Source organism: Panthera leo, chromosome A2 (genome assembly GCF_018350215.1).
Source record: "Panthera leo isolate Ple1 chromosome A2, P.leo_Ple1_pat1.1, whole genome shotgun sequence".
In the NCBI taxonomy this organism is placed as follows: domain Eukaryota; kingdom Metazoa; phylum Chordata; class Mammalia; order Carnivora; family Felidae; genus Panthera; species Panthera leo.
In genome coordinates this window covers 120,254,225-120,270,103 of record NC_056680.1, presented here as the reverse complement: position 1 = coordinate 120,270,103, position 15,879 = coordinate 120,254,225, and the positions used below count along the sequence as shown (strand labels likewise).

The following is a 15,879-nucleotide window of genomic DNA, read 5'->3' as shown; positions in this document are numbered from 1 at the left end:
GGTTTGGTGCGATGCTAACATTAGGGAGGACGAGTGAAGGTAATACAGGAACTCTGGATTATCGTTGCATCTTTTCCATAAATCTGAAATGACTCCAAAATCAAAGTAAGAAACCACCATGGCAAACCTTTAGTGCACCTGACGCAGCGAGTCAGAGAAAAAGGGAGGAAGAGAGAGAGGGGGCACAAATAAATAACTACAACTGACACACGGGATATAAACTACAAAATGGCGGAGATGTAACCATGATACTAAGAACAATTACGTACCAGTGCTGTGCAAGGTAGGTTCCTTCCCGGTCACCCTATCAGGTCTCGGGGCTCAGGATGAATTTCATAATGCGACACAGATCGAGATCAGGAACAGGCTCTGTTGGGGGGGCAGAAGAGGAGACAAGATAGGGTCAGAATGAAGGGTCAGCCAGAAGAGACAAGATGGTGGTCTTGACAAGATGGTGGTCTTGACAAGAAGATGGTGGACAAGATACGTGGTTCACTGTCCTCCTATCGCTGTAGGGAGTCGTGTCAGGACCTGGGTGATGAGCTTGTCGATGGGAGGCAAACAGACTGCTTGGCAGACTGATGTTTATAGCAGTTGCTGAGGAAACCAGTTGCCAGCACCTGGAGACCAGGGCGGCAGGTGCTGTGGGGACCCAAGGGAAGGGAGCTCCTGGTCCTGTGGGAAGCCGAATATGGGTGCTACCCCTTCCTCTAGGAGACGGTGGGGCCAGTGCTGGCCAGCTTCTTGTCTACACTACCCAGAGTCAGCTCTCAGGGTCACCTGTGCACACCTCTACTTGACATTCGGAACCAGTTAATCCACAACATACACGAAATGCGGTTTTAAAAATATGTATATAACTTAATAAAACTATTCAAGAAGAAATATAAGTTTGGTTACATTTACACCTTGAAGCAGGAGTTTTATTTATTTATTTTTTTAATTTTTTTTTTTTAACGTTTATTTATTTTTCAGAGAGAGACACAGCATGAACGGGAGAGGGGCAGAGAGAGAGGGAAACGCAGAATCGGAAGCAGGCTCCAGGCTCTGAGCCGTCAGCCCAGAGCCCGACGCGGGGCTCGAACCCGCAGACCGCGAGATCGTGACCTGAGCCGAAGTCGGACGCTTAACCGACTGAGCCACCCAGGCGCCCCAAATCAGGAGTTTTAAAATCCACCCTCCTCCCTCAAAAATAAAATAAAGTAAAACAAGCCATTAAGCTCAGAAGATTTTACCAGTCAGACCCAAACTTCAAAGAACATGTATCGTTATCTTAAACAAACTGTTCCAAAAAATATTAAAATGAGGGAACACTGCCCACTTCATTCTATGAAGTAAAAATAATTCTGATGGCAAAATTAGATAAGGGCAGGATGAGAAACTAATTATTAAAGGCTAATCTTACTTTGAAACGGAGATGCAAAAATCCTAAATAAAACATTAGTCAACTGAATCCAGAAATGTCTATCAAAAATATATCATTACGGGGGCACCAGGGTGGCTCAGTCGGTTAAGCATCCAACTCTTGATTTCTGCTCAGGTCATGATCTCACAGTCCATGGGTTCGAGCCCTGCATCGGCCTCTGAGCTAACAGTGCAGAGCCTGCTTGGGATTCTCTCTCCCCCTCTCTCTGCCCCTCCCCTGCTCTCTCTCTCTCTCTCTCTCTCTGTCTCTCAAAAATAAATAAATAAATATTTTTTACAAAATACATCGTTACCAAGTTGGATTTATCCTAGGAATGCACAGAGGGTTCAAATTAGAAAGCCTATTAGTGAGACTTACATATTCACTTGTTAAGGGAGAAAACCATATGATTATCTCAATAAATGTAGAAAACACTTTAATAATATGCAACATTGTTTCATTATTAATACTCACAGCAAACTCCAAAAAAAGCACAACTTCCTTACGCTGGTAAATGGTAGCTACCAAAATTATAGCGATTTTCAAAATTATACAGCAAAAATCTTGTATAATTGTGAAATGTTAAAAGTACTCCCTTCGTGATCAGGAACCAGAGATTTGTTCTACTGCCCCTTCTTTCAACACAGTACTGGAGTGTTTCACTAGCATGATAAGACAAGAAAAAGAAATAAAAGTTATAAAGAATGGAAAGGAAAAAAACTAAAAAGTAAAAAGAAGATACAAACTACTAGAAATAAGGGTTTATTGAGGTTGCAGAATGTAAAAAAATATGTAAAATCAGCAACATTACTATTCACCAGCAACACAAGTTATAAAATGTGATTTTTAAGAGACGTATTTTTCAATGGCAGCAATAAAATATAAGGTCCTAGGAATAAATATAATAAGAGATGTACAAGGCTTTTATAAATAAAAATACAAAACTTTATTGAAGGACATAGTAGAATAGCTAAATAGATGAAAATATAAACCATATTTATTGATGGGAAGATACAATTTTATAATAACAGTAACAATTTTTTTTAATGTTTATTTATTTTTGAGACAGAGAGAGATAGAGCATGAATGGGGGAGGGTCAGAGAGAGAGAGAGACAGAGAATCCGAAGCAGGCTCCAGGCTCTGAGCTGTCAGCAGAGATCCCGACGCGGGGTTCAAACTCACGGACTGTGAGATCATGACCTGAGCTGAAGTCGGACGCCCAACCGACTGAGCCACCCAGGCGCCCCAACAGTAACAATTTTGTAAGCCCCAAATCAGTCTAATGAATTTAGTATAATTACGATATATTTTAACAAGGTTATGTTTCAGAACCTGACAAGATGATCTGTAAATTCATACAGAAGATTAAAAGGGGAAGAATAGTCAAAACTCATTTTAAGAGGAAACACAAGAGGTATGTGAGCAGAATGGAGGAAACTGATTCCAAACAGATATCAAGATCCTCTTTAAATAATAGCATGGGGCCCCTGGGTGCCTCAGTTGGTTAAGCATCTGACTCTTGATTTCTGCTCGGGTCATGATCCCAGGATCTTGGGATCGAGTTCTACATGGGGCTCTCTGCTTACTGCCTGGAGCCTGCTTGGGATTCTTTCTCTCTCCCTCCCTCTCTCTCTGCCCCTCTGCCACACGTATGCACTCCCTGTCTCTCTCTCAAAGTAAATTAAAAAATAAAAAATTTAAAAAATAGTGTGGTATCAGCCCAGAGATAATTAGGCAAATGGAATAGAAGAGTCTAGAATTAAACTCATTTACATATGATAGTAGTGGCACTTATTATTATTTTTTAAAGTCCATCTATTTATTTTTGTGAGAGAGAGAGGTGGGGCAGGGGAGGAAGGGACACAGAGAGAATCCCGAGCAGGCTCCGAGCTGCCAGCACAGAGTCCGACACGGGGCTTGAACCCACGAACCATGAGATCGTGACTTGAGCCCAAATCAAGAGTCTGACACGTAATATAGACTGAGTCACCCAGATACCCCCATGGCATTTAAATTACAGGAAAAGGATTGCTCCAGTTGTCCTGAGTCAAGTGTCTCTCCACAAAGAGAAGATAAAATTAATCCAAACCACACTCTATACACAGACAATATCTAGATGGCTTAAAGATCTAAAAGGTGAAAAATTACACAATTATTGGGAAGAATATCACATGATGTTTTAGTGATATTTGCATATGGAATTATCTTCTAAAACAACCCAACAAGCCCAAATCATAAAGGAAAAACAGATACATTTGATTATATTAAAATTAAAACCCTGTCTGATAACAAAAGGCATGAGATATAAAGTGAAGAGACAAGCCACCATCCAAGAAAAGATATTTGCTATTCACGTAACCAGTAGAATTAGAATTAAAAAGGAAAGACAACAACCCAAGAGAAAAATGATGAACATTAACAATACCAGGAATACCCAGAGGGAGAACCGTGAATAGCCAGTAAACATTAAGAAACCATGCTTAGCACTCTCTTAAAATCCAATTTGTATTTTCTCAATGGTGAGTTATCCAGCCATAGCCTTTGTAACTTTCGCTGTTGTGTTTTGTGTATTTCCTAACTGATGTGTTTTGAACTTGCTGTTTTGATCTGGTTAGTCAACCTTTTAATGTTGGCTCTGCTGTTTCAACCTTGCTGCTCCTGAGAACATGCTTTTAACTTAAATTTTTAAATTTAAGTATGATTTACATGCATTTATAGTTAGTGCTTTTGCATCCTAAGAAATCTTGTGTGCCCCAAATTCACAAAGATACTGTCCTGTTTCCTTGTAGAACCTTTACTTTTCACTTTTACATTTAGTTAAATGATCTATTCTGAGTTTTGTTTTTTTGTTTTTTTTTTTGTTTTTTTTGGTATGGTGTGATATGGGTCGACGTTCGTTTTTTTTTTCCTATATAGATAGATATTTGTTCCTTTCAGCGTTTTGTTGAAAAGATCTTCATTTTACCATTGAATTACTTTGGTACTTTGGCCAAAAATGAATTGACTGTGTAAGTGTGGGTTTATTTCTGAGTTCTCTCTTGTTCCATGGATATTTACACCATACTATCTTGATGACTACACCTTTATAGAAAGTCCTGTAATTAGCTCATGTAAGTCCTCCAACTTGTTAAGTTCCAAGATGGTTCTGTTATTCTAGGTCCTTTACATTTCCACTAAATGTTAGGATTCGTTTGTCAATTTCTACACTGGTGTGTTGTTTTTTTTTTTTTTTCCTAGCAGTTTTATTGAGATCTAATTCACTTACCATACAATTCACCCATTTAAAGTGTAAAAGTGAGGGGCGCCTGGGTGGCTCAGTCGGTTAAACGTCCGACTACGGCTCAGGTCACGATCTCGTGGTCTGTGAGTTCGAGCCCCGCGTTGGGCTCTGTGCTGACTGCTCAGAGCCTGGAGCCTGTTTCAGATTCTGTGTCTCCCTCTCTCTCTGCCCCTCCCCTGTTCATGCTCTGTCTCTCTCTGTCTCAAAAATAAGTAAACGTTAAAAAAAAAAAATTTAAAGTGTAAAAGTGTAAACTTCAAGTATACAATTCAAATGATACAACTCACAAGTGATTTTTGGCATATTACCTTATTAATTTTTTAAATTTTTATTTATTTTTTTTTTCGAGAGAGAGAGGTAGGAGGAGCCTGGGTGGCTCAGTCGGTTAAGCGTCCTACTTCAATTCAGGCCATGATCTTATAGTTTGTGAGTTCTACCCCCCGTCAGGCTCTGTGCTGACAGCTCAGAGCCTAGAGCCTGCTTCAGATCCTGTGTCTCCCTCCCCCGATTGCTCTGTCTCTCTCTCTCTTTCAAAAATAAATAAAAACATTAAAGAAAATAAAAAAAAAAAGAGAGAGACAGAGCACTAGCAGGGGGAGGGGCAGAGAGAGAGACAGAGACAGAGAGAGAGAGAGAGAGAGAGGCAGAATCCAAAACAGGCTCCAGGTTCTGAGCTGTCAGCACAGAGCCTGACACAAGGCTTGAACTCACTAACCGTGAGATCATCACCCGAGCCAAAGTTGGATGCTTAACCGTCTGAGCCACCTAGGTGCTCCTATCTTATTAATTTTTAAAGATTGTGGTAAAATATATGTAACGTAAATTTGCAATTTTAATAATTTTTAAGTAAACAATTCATCGACACTAAGTACATTCACAATGTAGCACGAACATCACCAATACCTAGTTCTGGAGCATTTTCAGCATCCCAAACAGAAACTCTGTTACCAGTAGGCAGTAACTCCCCAGCTCATGGTAGTTTCTAACCCACTTTCTGTCTCTATGAATTTGCTTATTCTAGATATTTCCTATGAGTGTCATCATACGTCTTTTGCATCTGGTTTATTTTATTTGGTGTATGTTTTCAAGATTCACCCACGTTATAGGATGTATCAGAACATCATTCTTTTTTATGGCTGAATAATTCATTCTTTTTATAGACACACATTTTGTTTACTGACGTATCTGTTGATAGACGCTTGGGTTATTTCTACCTTTTGGCTATTGTGAATAACCTTTAATAACTATTGGCATACAAATGCCTCTTCAAGCCCCTGCTTTGAACTCTTTGGGTCTGTGCCTTCGGGTAGAATCGCTGGGTCTTATGGTAATTCCATGGACAGCTTTTGAGAAACTCAAACTGTTTCCATAGTAGCTACACCAGTTTACATTCCCACCAGCAATGCACAGCTTCCAATTTCTCCCTATTCTCACCACGACTTGTTATTTTCTGTTTTTTTGTTTGTTTGTTTTGGTTTTTCATTTTAGCCATTTTAGTGGGTCTGAAGTGATGTCTCATTGTTGCTTTGATTTGCATATCTCTAATGACCAATGAAGTTGGGCCTCTTGTCATGTGCTCAGTTGGGCCATTTATATGTCTTCTCCGGAGAAATGTCTACTTCTGTTTTGCCCAGTTTTTAATTGGGCCGTTAGTCTTTTTGTTGTTGAGTTATAAGTATTTAAGTTTGTATATTCTCAATGCGAGTCATTTGCCATTTATGATATGGCAAAGATAGGATAAAAGAGAGGGAAAGGTTAGGACGTGAGTTCCCTGGGTGGGGAAACACACATAATTTGGAACAATGCTGGGAGCATTTGATCACAGCAAACCTCCTCGGGCGTAAGGTTCCTCTTAAGAAGGTCACAGACACCACCTACTCCCCCTCAGGTTCCCTTCAGGAATTTGATAATCAAAATACCTTACTAAAATAAGTAAACCATAAAGCTTATGTTGTACAAGGGACAGGATGACCCTCACACAATGGAATCCAGCCGATCGGGAATGGACAACCCAGCACCTAGAGCGATCAAGCCAACAAAGGTTAAGACCTGAGAAGGAACGAGAGGGAAGGGAAGGGGCCAACCCAAACCCTATGAAATAAAGACCCTTCCCTATAATCGGGGGTATTCACCTTTGAATGTGCCCTCTCTGCAAAGAGAGCTTTCAGACTACTCTTACTTCTAATCTTATAATCTAATAAACTTTTGCTTACTGCTCATTGTATTCTGTGTCCACCTCTTGACTTTTCAAAGCAGCGAGACAATGAACCCTGGGTACGGAGGTAAAAAATCCTGCAACACCTAATCAGACCTACGATGTACAAATATTTTCTCCCATTCTATAGTTTATCTTTTCACTTTCTCAACAATGTCTTCGATGCACAAAAGTTTTCAATTTTGATGAAGTCCAATCAACCTATTTTCTCTTGTGTTGCTCGTGCCTTTCGTGTCATATCTACATGGTGGTATTTTTACTGGGATTGTACTGAATCTTTAGATGAATTAGTATCACATTGTGACACTACAATTTATGATACACCTGTATTTGGTTTTCTGTTTCTGGTACAGAGGTAATAGAGCCCATGGAATTTCCTAAATTATAAGAGTGATCAAGAAGGCATTTTATTAAAAAGATGTTTTTGAGGTTTATTTATTTTGAGAAAGAGAGAGAGCAGGGGAGGGGCAGGGAGAGGAGAGAGAGGGCCAAACAGGCTCTGTGGTGTCAGCACCGAAATCAAGAGTTGGATGCCTAACCTTTGAGCCACCCAGGTGCCCCGAGGCATTTTGATATTCACAACAAACCCCTTTCAACCACACCTGAGTCTCTGTTAATAAGATGACGTTTGGAAAGCACTTAAGGACAGGGGCTGGTTCCCAGGGGGACCAATCACGTGATTAGAGGGTTAGAACTTTCCGTCCCTGCCCTTGACCTCCAGAGAGGCAAGCCGGCTAGAGATTGAGTTCAATCATCAACAGCCAGTGATTTAATCAATCGGGTCTATGTAATAAAGCCTCCATAAAAAACCCAAAAGGATGGGATTCGGAGAGCTTCTGCACTGAACACATGGAAGTGAAAGGAGAGGGTGAACTTGGAGAGGACATGGAAGCTCCTGGCACCTGTCTGCACACCTTGCCCTATGCATCACTTCCATCTAGCTGCGCCGGAGTTACAGCCTTTTATCAGCTGTTCAATGGAGGTAGATGTTTCTCTGAGTTGAGAACCACTCTAGCAAAGTAATCAACCTGAAAGGGGGTTGTCAGAACCTCTGAGCTACAGGTGGCCAGGCAACAACCTGGACTTGCGGCCGGCATCTCAAGGAGGGGTGGCAATCCTGTTAAGGACTAAGGAGTCCTTAACCTGTGGAACCCGACGCTTTCCGTGGGTAGACAATAGCCGAACTGAATTCAGTTGAATTGTAGGAGACCAGCTGGTGTTGGAGAATTGCTTGGTGGAGTGAAAAAGGAAACCAAAAACCTGACACGTCGGAGACATTCTATCGTTATCAGATGTTCCAACCTATGAACATGGTATACCTTTAAAAATTTATCTTAGGGCTTAGGTATGTTTGATAGTTTTCAGTGTAGAGGTTTGGTATGTACTTTACGAAATTCATTCCTGATTATTTTCTAAAACTGTTTATTTATTTGTTTTTTGGGAGGGGGAAGGGGCAGACAGAGAAGGAGAGAGAATCCCCAGCAGGCTCCGCACTGTCAGTGCAGAGCTCCATGTGGCACTTGACCTCACGAACTAGGAGATCATGACCCGAGCCGAAATCAAGAGTTGGACGCTTAACCGACTGAGCCACTGCTATTCCTGATTATATTATAGATTTTACAATATTTTAAATTTTTTTTTTAATGTTTATTTATTTTTGAGACAGAGAGAGACAGAGCATGTGAGGAACAGAGAGAGAGGGAGACACAGGCTCCAGGCTCTGAGCTGTCAGCACAGAGCCCGACGCGGGGCTCGAACTCACAGACCGTGAGATCATGACCTGAGCTGAAGTCGGACGCTTAACCGACCAAGCCACCCAGGCGCCCCAAATTTTACAATATTTTAAGTGGCACTATGTTTAAAATTGCATTTTCTGTTTTTTTGCTGGAAAAACCGTGTAGAAACACAACTTACGCTTCTATATTGATTTTGTGTCCTACGAACATCGTAAATCGGGCTATTAATTCCAATAGCCTTTGTACAGTCCTTCAGGTTTTCTACATATAGCACTTGCAGATAAAAGGTTTTCTTTCTTCCTTTTCAATCTGTATACATTTTCTTTTCTTGCCTTGCTGCGTTGCTGGGAGCTCAACTTCAACAGTGAATAGAAGTCGTATGTTGAGCACACACATGCTTACCTTCTTCCTGATTGTGGCAGGAAAGCATTCATTACCATCTTCTTAGGTATAATGCCACCTAGTGTTACAGGTTGAATTGTGTCCCTCCAAGAGATCCAGTTCAATTCTAAAATCCTAATTCCACATATCTGTGAATGTCATCTTATTTGGAAATAGAGTCTTTGCAGATATATAAGCAAGTTAAGATGAGGTCATACGGGATTAGGATGGGCGCTAAGTCCAATGATTGGTATTCTTGTAAGGAGAGAGATTTGGAGACGTAGGGAAAAGACAGCCGTGTGAAGATACGGGCAGTTGCTGGCGTTAACACTGGCGCCTGCCAAGGCACACCAGGGATTGCTAACAACCACCAGCAAGAGGTAAAGAACGATTCTCCCCTAGAGCCTTTGAGAGCGAGCGTGGCCCTGCTAACACCCAGAATGGAGACAGTCAGTGCTGTGTTCAGCCGCCATGTTTGTGGTAACTCGCTATTGCCCTAGGGGACGAATACACCTAGTTTTGTGGTAAAAGCTGTTCGTGAACTTTCGGTTTTGCCGTCTAGTTGTTCTGTTCTTGTGTGGGAATTCAGAGACTGAATATGACACTGCCGCCACTCCTGTCTTCCCAGGATCTCTCTTCACATCAGTGGTTTTAAATTGTTGACGGTCCAGCATACGGCTTCACGTGGTGAATGTTCCATGTGTGTTCTGCAAACGGACGTTCTACAAACGTCAGGGAGGTGAGGCGGTGGATAGTGTCTGTCAGGTCTCCAGTCACTTGCCACCAAGAGAATGCCAACTGCCACACCATTCTTTACGCCCCAGCTTCTCTGTGGGCCCCTAGGAAACCTGCGTCCTATGCTCTCATCCTCTAAAACGATGTGCTCCCTGCTCTGGGCTCCTAAAGCATTTTTTCTTTTAATGTTTTTTTTGTTTTTTGTTTTGTTTTTGTTTTTTTTTTTTTTTAACGTAGGCTCTATGCCCAACTTGGGGCTTGATTTCACAATCCCTAGATCAAGAATTGCACTCTCTACCGACAGAGCCAGCCAGGTGCCCCTGTTTACACTTCTTGTGGAGCTTGTGTTACATTCTGTTTTATAGCACAGTTATTTCAAGAACGCGCCTTATCTCCATTCCTAGACCGCAAATTCCTGGAGAGCAGGAAGTGGATGGGACTCACTCCTGTGTTCACAAGGCACCCATTGCAACGCTTGCATCCCACAGCTATTCATTTGTTTGCAGCGTTTTTGTTTCTTGCCCAGTTGTGGAGACATGTCGTTGACCCACCACCTCAGTCTGACAGATGAGGCAACAAAGACGCTAGGGGTTAAAGAACTCGCTCAAGGTGACCCGGACTGCAAACCGCAAAGGCAGGACCAGAATCCAGATCTGTCCATGCCAAGGCCCGTCCGGAGCTTCCCCCTCACAGCCAGGAGGATGAGAAGGGTCCAGAAGGGCCCGCACAAAGGGTGAGCACCCACTCCGTGTTCAGGAGCCTTGCGGGCCCTGAAGGTGCCACCGCGCGCGTGCCTGTCCGGGTGAGCGAGGCAGCGTGCCCAGCGATTTTCACACGTGGCCTCCTTCACTCCTTGCAAGGATCTTATGAACGGGGGGGGGGGGGGGGGGGGGGGGGGTGCAACCGCCTCCTCTTGGTTTCCGGCGGAGAAAGGGAAGCCCAGAGAAGGTAAGGAGCACGCTTAAGAGCCCCACAGCTGGGGTGCAGCGGGCTGGGAAGCGAGCCCAGGTCTGGCGGGTCCCAGAGTCTCTGCTCTCCCGTCCCAAGTGCGGCGGGAAGATGTGGGCCCGGGTGTCAGCCTGCGTGGGCTCACGTCTCGGTCCCGCCTGGCACGCACGTGCTCCCTGGGCCGACAGAGCCACACTGCCAAGTCTCAGTCCCCTCCCCGCCCCCGTGTTAATGGTGCCAATAACATATACTGCATGCTTGTGCTGAGGGGTGGACGAGGTGAGCTATTTGAAGTTGTTCACACGGTTCTGGGTAGTCCATACATATTCACCATTATTGCTGTTATTTAGGAAGGAGGTCGAGGCCAGCGGAACCCGGAGCGTCGGCCCCAGTGTCCTGATGCTGTCGCAGTACCAAATTGTCCTGACTTCATGGGACCCCAGGCGGCTCCAGTTTTCGCCTGCTGCTCAGTTTCCTTCTATTAACCACAAAAGAATACGCCCATATATTCTGTGGAGGCAGGAAGCATCGAGAGAGAAATAGGGCAATCTGGCCAAGGGCACATGTCTCTGGACTTATTTAAAACGTCCTCAAACTTCTTTCAGTTACAAGCGACAGAGACTTCATTCCAATTAGATCTCAATAAAGGGGGAGGTGCTGATTTGTGCCGCTGGGAAGGACAGGCGTGGAGCTGGCCCCAGGCATGGTCTGATCCAGCCCTCCGTATTCTCTCTTGCTCTGGCTCTCCACCCCTGGGTGCCGCCATCTCTCAGCTCTCTCTGTTGCCCTCATTTCCTCCCAAAGCGGACCTCCCAGCAGCCAAGGGAGGGCAGGCTGCGGATGAGTCATTCTCGTGCCATCTCGGTTTGTAACCCGAGAGGAGAGGGATTGTCTTCATCAGCTCGGGCTGCTAGAACCAAATGCCACAGGCTGGCTGGCTTCCACAAGGGATGTGTATTTCTCCCAGCGCTGGAGGCGGGAGGTCCGAGGCCAGGATGCCAGCATGGCACCTCTCTTGGCGTGGCTCAGCTCTACTGCCCAGCGATTTCACTTGGGTGGGGACAGGGTTGACATTTTCTTTCCAGACTCACAGAGGCACGAAGATAGAAGCCTCTCAGCTCCTCCGATGGACTGCAGCCAATGCATGTGCAACATTCCTACGGTGCTGAGTCTTTCTGGCTTCCTTCTTGTAAGATTTACTGTCAGTCACTCCAAACAGTCTCTCTTTCCGTTTCTTCATTTGTTTCAGATGTACCGGGCAGGTCGCTAGGTATCATACTGGCGTTCAATTTTTCCGGTTAGACCAGAAGAATGCAGCACTTCTCAGTTGCATAAAATGGGAGTTTTAGATGAGTAGTATCTTTGTGTGCCTAAAGAGATAGTGGCTCATGAGTGAAAAATAGCCAGTGCCAAAACAGGAAGTGTGGTGGGATTAAGTTAAAAGCTTACAGTATCTTGCTAGGAGTTACAAAGCAATGTCATTACAAGGAACAGCATAAAACAGGCACCCACCTACACTACACAATGCTTTTTAACCTTGTTTTAAAAACACCCCCTCCCCTCCTATTTTAAAATAAAAATATAGCATGGTTCTCAAATAAAAATCAAGCAATATAATAAGGCACAAAAAAGAAGAGACTAAAACAAAATCAATACCCACCTAACAATAACCACCAATAACAATAACTTTTTGTTGGGTATCATTTCTGACTTTTTCCTTCTTACACAGATAGCAACGAAAGGATAGTGGTGTTTATAGTCATAGATTTACGTTCATTTTCATTCATCATATTTATTCCTAATCACATTTATTTTATTTTATTTTATTATTTTTTTTTAAATTTTTTTTTTTAACGTTTATTTATTTTTGAGACAGAGAGAGACAGAGCATGAATGGGGGAGGGCCAGAGAGAGGGAGACACAGAATCTGAAACAGGCTCCAGGCTCTGAGCTGTCAGCACAGAGCCCGACACGGGGCTCGAACTCACGGTCCGCGAGATCATGACCTGAGCCGAAGTCGGCGGCTTAACCGACTGAGCCACCCAGGCGCCCCAAATCACATTTATTTTAAAAAATAACACTCGGCTCCTTTGCTTGCATTTAAGACAGAAACCAAAGTAAATTGAAACAACTACTAAACTTAATTTTTTTTTCCCCCAACAGGTATTTAAAACTCTATTCAAGCTTATTTTTTAAAAAGTTACCAACAGACTCAAGAGGCTGGTCGTATGTTTGTTTCTTTAGACGACATCAACTCTCTGTTATGAAGAGACTGACATGCTTATATTTCCCTTTCCCACCCCCAATTTACTAGTTATATTATTAAGGCTTATATCACGTGCAGTCTGAATCTACAATGCAATTCCCAGTTTGGCCTTCGTTCTTTATGTAAATTCAATGCACATCACCTGCCGTTTTGTTACAATCTCCTCCATTATTGAGCTATTTGATTCGCCTTTTCTATCAAGTGGTTTCCTTAAGAAGGGCTTGTGGGTGTTGTTTTCCCTGAGTTTTGCACTCTTGACATTATATTTGACAACGTGGCTGGCAATCACCTACTTAGTCACTCTTTTTCCTACGTAGAACTTTGGAGATATTTCTCCATTACCTCCTGGCATTGAATCTTGTGGCAAAGAAGTTTAAGACCCTTGGCTGGCTGTCTTCCTACAATTGTCGTCTCAAGAATTACTCTGGCTTTTGCAGCCGTCTCAACCTCAAGCCTTTTCTTCCATGGTATCTAGTTTTCAACCATGTTTCTTGCTATTTCTAATTCACTTATTTATTCTAGAAGAGTGTTATTTTGGCTAAGCCGTTTTCTTCGCTCTTCAGCCTGCCTTTTTTGGGGGGACGCTTGGGTGGCTCAGTCGGTTTGTCTGCCTTCAGCTCAGGTCGTGATCTCGTGGTTTGCGAGTTCGAGCCCCGTGTCAGTCTCTGTGCCGACAGCTCAGAGCCTGGAGCCTGCTTTGGACTCCGCGTCTCCCTCTGCTCTCTGCCCCTCCCCCGCACACGCTCTGTCTCTCTCAAAACTAAATAAAACATTAAAAATTTCTGACAGAGAGACAGAGCGCGTGCAGGGATGGGCAGAACAAGGGAGACACAGAATCCAAGGCAGGCTCCAGGCTCTGAGCTGTCAGCACACAGCCCGACGCGGGACTCAAACTCATGAACCGCAAGATCGTGACCTGAGCAGAAGTCAGACGCTCAACCCACTGAGCCACTCGGGTGCTGCAGTGTAGTCTGCCTTCATCCTGTTGTTTAATCAGCTCATATATGAGCTTGTGTCTTATTGGATTCATGCTCTTTTGAGTTCTTGTGAGAACACAGTATACCTGTGGGAACTTTTGCTTCTTTAGGTGAGCTTCTCTTCCCAACTGATTTCATCTGTTCCCCCACCCATTCTGGTGGCTGTGTGTTTACGTGGTCGCTGGGTCATTTTATTTAGATTTGCTCATGGGGAAGGTGTCTCTGTACAGACCATTTATCTGCTTTGATATACTGTTGGCACGTATGCTCTCTTATTTGACGACTTCTCTTCTCCTGGGCTTCCGTTCTATGATGATTTCTAAGTACTTAATAACCAGCACAACACAGACACTGAACAAACAGAAGAGAGGGTGGTCACAGCCCTGGGGTAGGAGCCCGAAGACGCCATGTTGGGCCACACGTTACTTCTTTTGTTGCCGGTCGGTGGTCTGGAGTTGGGGGGTTTCTTGTGAGAGGGGCTAGGGTGGCCAGAGCAGTGTGAGCTGCTTCCGTCAGCGATCATTTACTTCCCCGGTATGGAAGTATTTTGATATTTTAATGACCAGCACAGCCATAGCAGTGTGTATCAGCCAAACCAACCTGCTTGTCTGTGTCTGTGTCTGCACGTGGGAGGAAGGAGGAGCTGGGCGTACACATTTTTGGTTGGAAGGATTAGACTCTGCTCTGTTCTTCTGATACTTGCTTGCATCAACTCCTGCACCAGGGTAACTTCCGAATGGAGAGGAGACGAATCTGCTACAGGAGGAGAACTTTGGGATGTGGTTTTGTCTCTTAATTCCGGGACAGGCTGGTTTTTCCTGTTTCTTGTTCTCGTGTTTCACCCATCTCTCTCCAAGAACTCCCCCGTGCTTCCCCAACACACACACACATGCCAGCCCTACTCAGAGGAAGGAAGAGATGTCTACTCATCTTGCCCCAACTCTCCAATCAGTTTCCTTCCAAAACCTGAGGTTTTAATGAGCATTCTGGAGTTTGCAAATGCCCTCAATAGGGTGGCAGGATTAGGAACTCTTTTCATTCTTGCCAGAAAATCTGGTCTTTTTCTTTGGTGATCATCTTTTGGAGTTTGGGGCTTAATGGCAAGGTTGGGCTCCTTCCCTTGCTTTGCTGCTGGTGAATATATATATATATATATATATATATATATATATATATATATTTTTTTTTTTTTTTTTTTTTTTATTTTATTTTTTTTTTTTTTACTGGTTTTCACCTTTAAAATTTTTACTTATTTTGGTAGTTCATTTTGTTAGGATTTAGGGGATGAAGGTTTTGTGATCTGGTCTTACTTATCCTAAACACACACACACACACACACACACACACACACACACACACCAAAAGACAAAAAAACCCAAAGCACAATTTTATTTATTTTAAAAAAAGGTGTTTGTTTTTTTTTTTAATTTTTAAATTTTAACTAGGCTCCATGCCCAATGTGGGACTTGAACTCATGACCCTGAGATTACGAGTCATATGCTCTACTGACTGAGTCAGCAGGGCACCCCCCAAAAGCACAATTTGAAATGTCAAAACCAGCAACTCTGGGTTCTCAATCGGGCTGCATATTATAATCACGGGGGAGATTTTACCAATACAAGTGTCAGGCTGCTTTCCAGAGACTGAGTTAAGTGATCAGGAGGGGCTTAAACATCAGTGTTTTTATTTGCTTGTTTTTTTAAGTCCTTCTAGTGATTTACTTAAACGTATAGAGCTGAAAACTATGAACTGGACTTTGTCTTCTAATTGTTCCTAATTTGATACACATAAGCACCATTTAAAAAACATTTTATACCTGCATTAATTAAGGTAATATGTGGGAAATCAAAGAGCTATGTCCTGGGTTAGGAGAACATAGGGAACACACTGCAAAGAAGAACACTGCTTTCTGGCCTTGCTGAAAACAGCAGGCCA

At 43.2% G+C, this 15,879-nt stretch overlaps 1 protein-coding gene across 1 annotated transcript in view; it reads right to left on the bottom strand.

Annotated features, from left to right (window-relative positions):
• Window positions 1-219: 219 nt before the first annotated feature.
• Window positions 220-15,879, bottom strand: part of PLEKHA8 (pleckstrin homology domain containing A8) — an 84,155-nt gene continuing 68,495 nt past the window's right edge. The window contains exon 14 of the mRNA XM_042921256.1: window positions 220-369. Coding sequence (XP_042777190.1) covers window positions 334-369 — 36 coding nt within the window. The 3' untranslated portion in view covers window positions 220-333. The remainder of the gene's footprint in view (window positions 370-15,879) is intronic.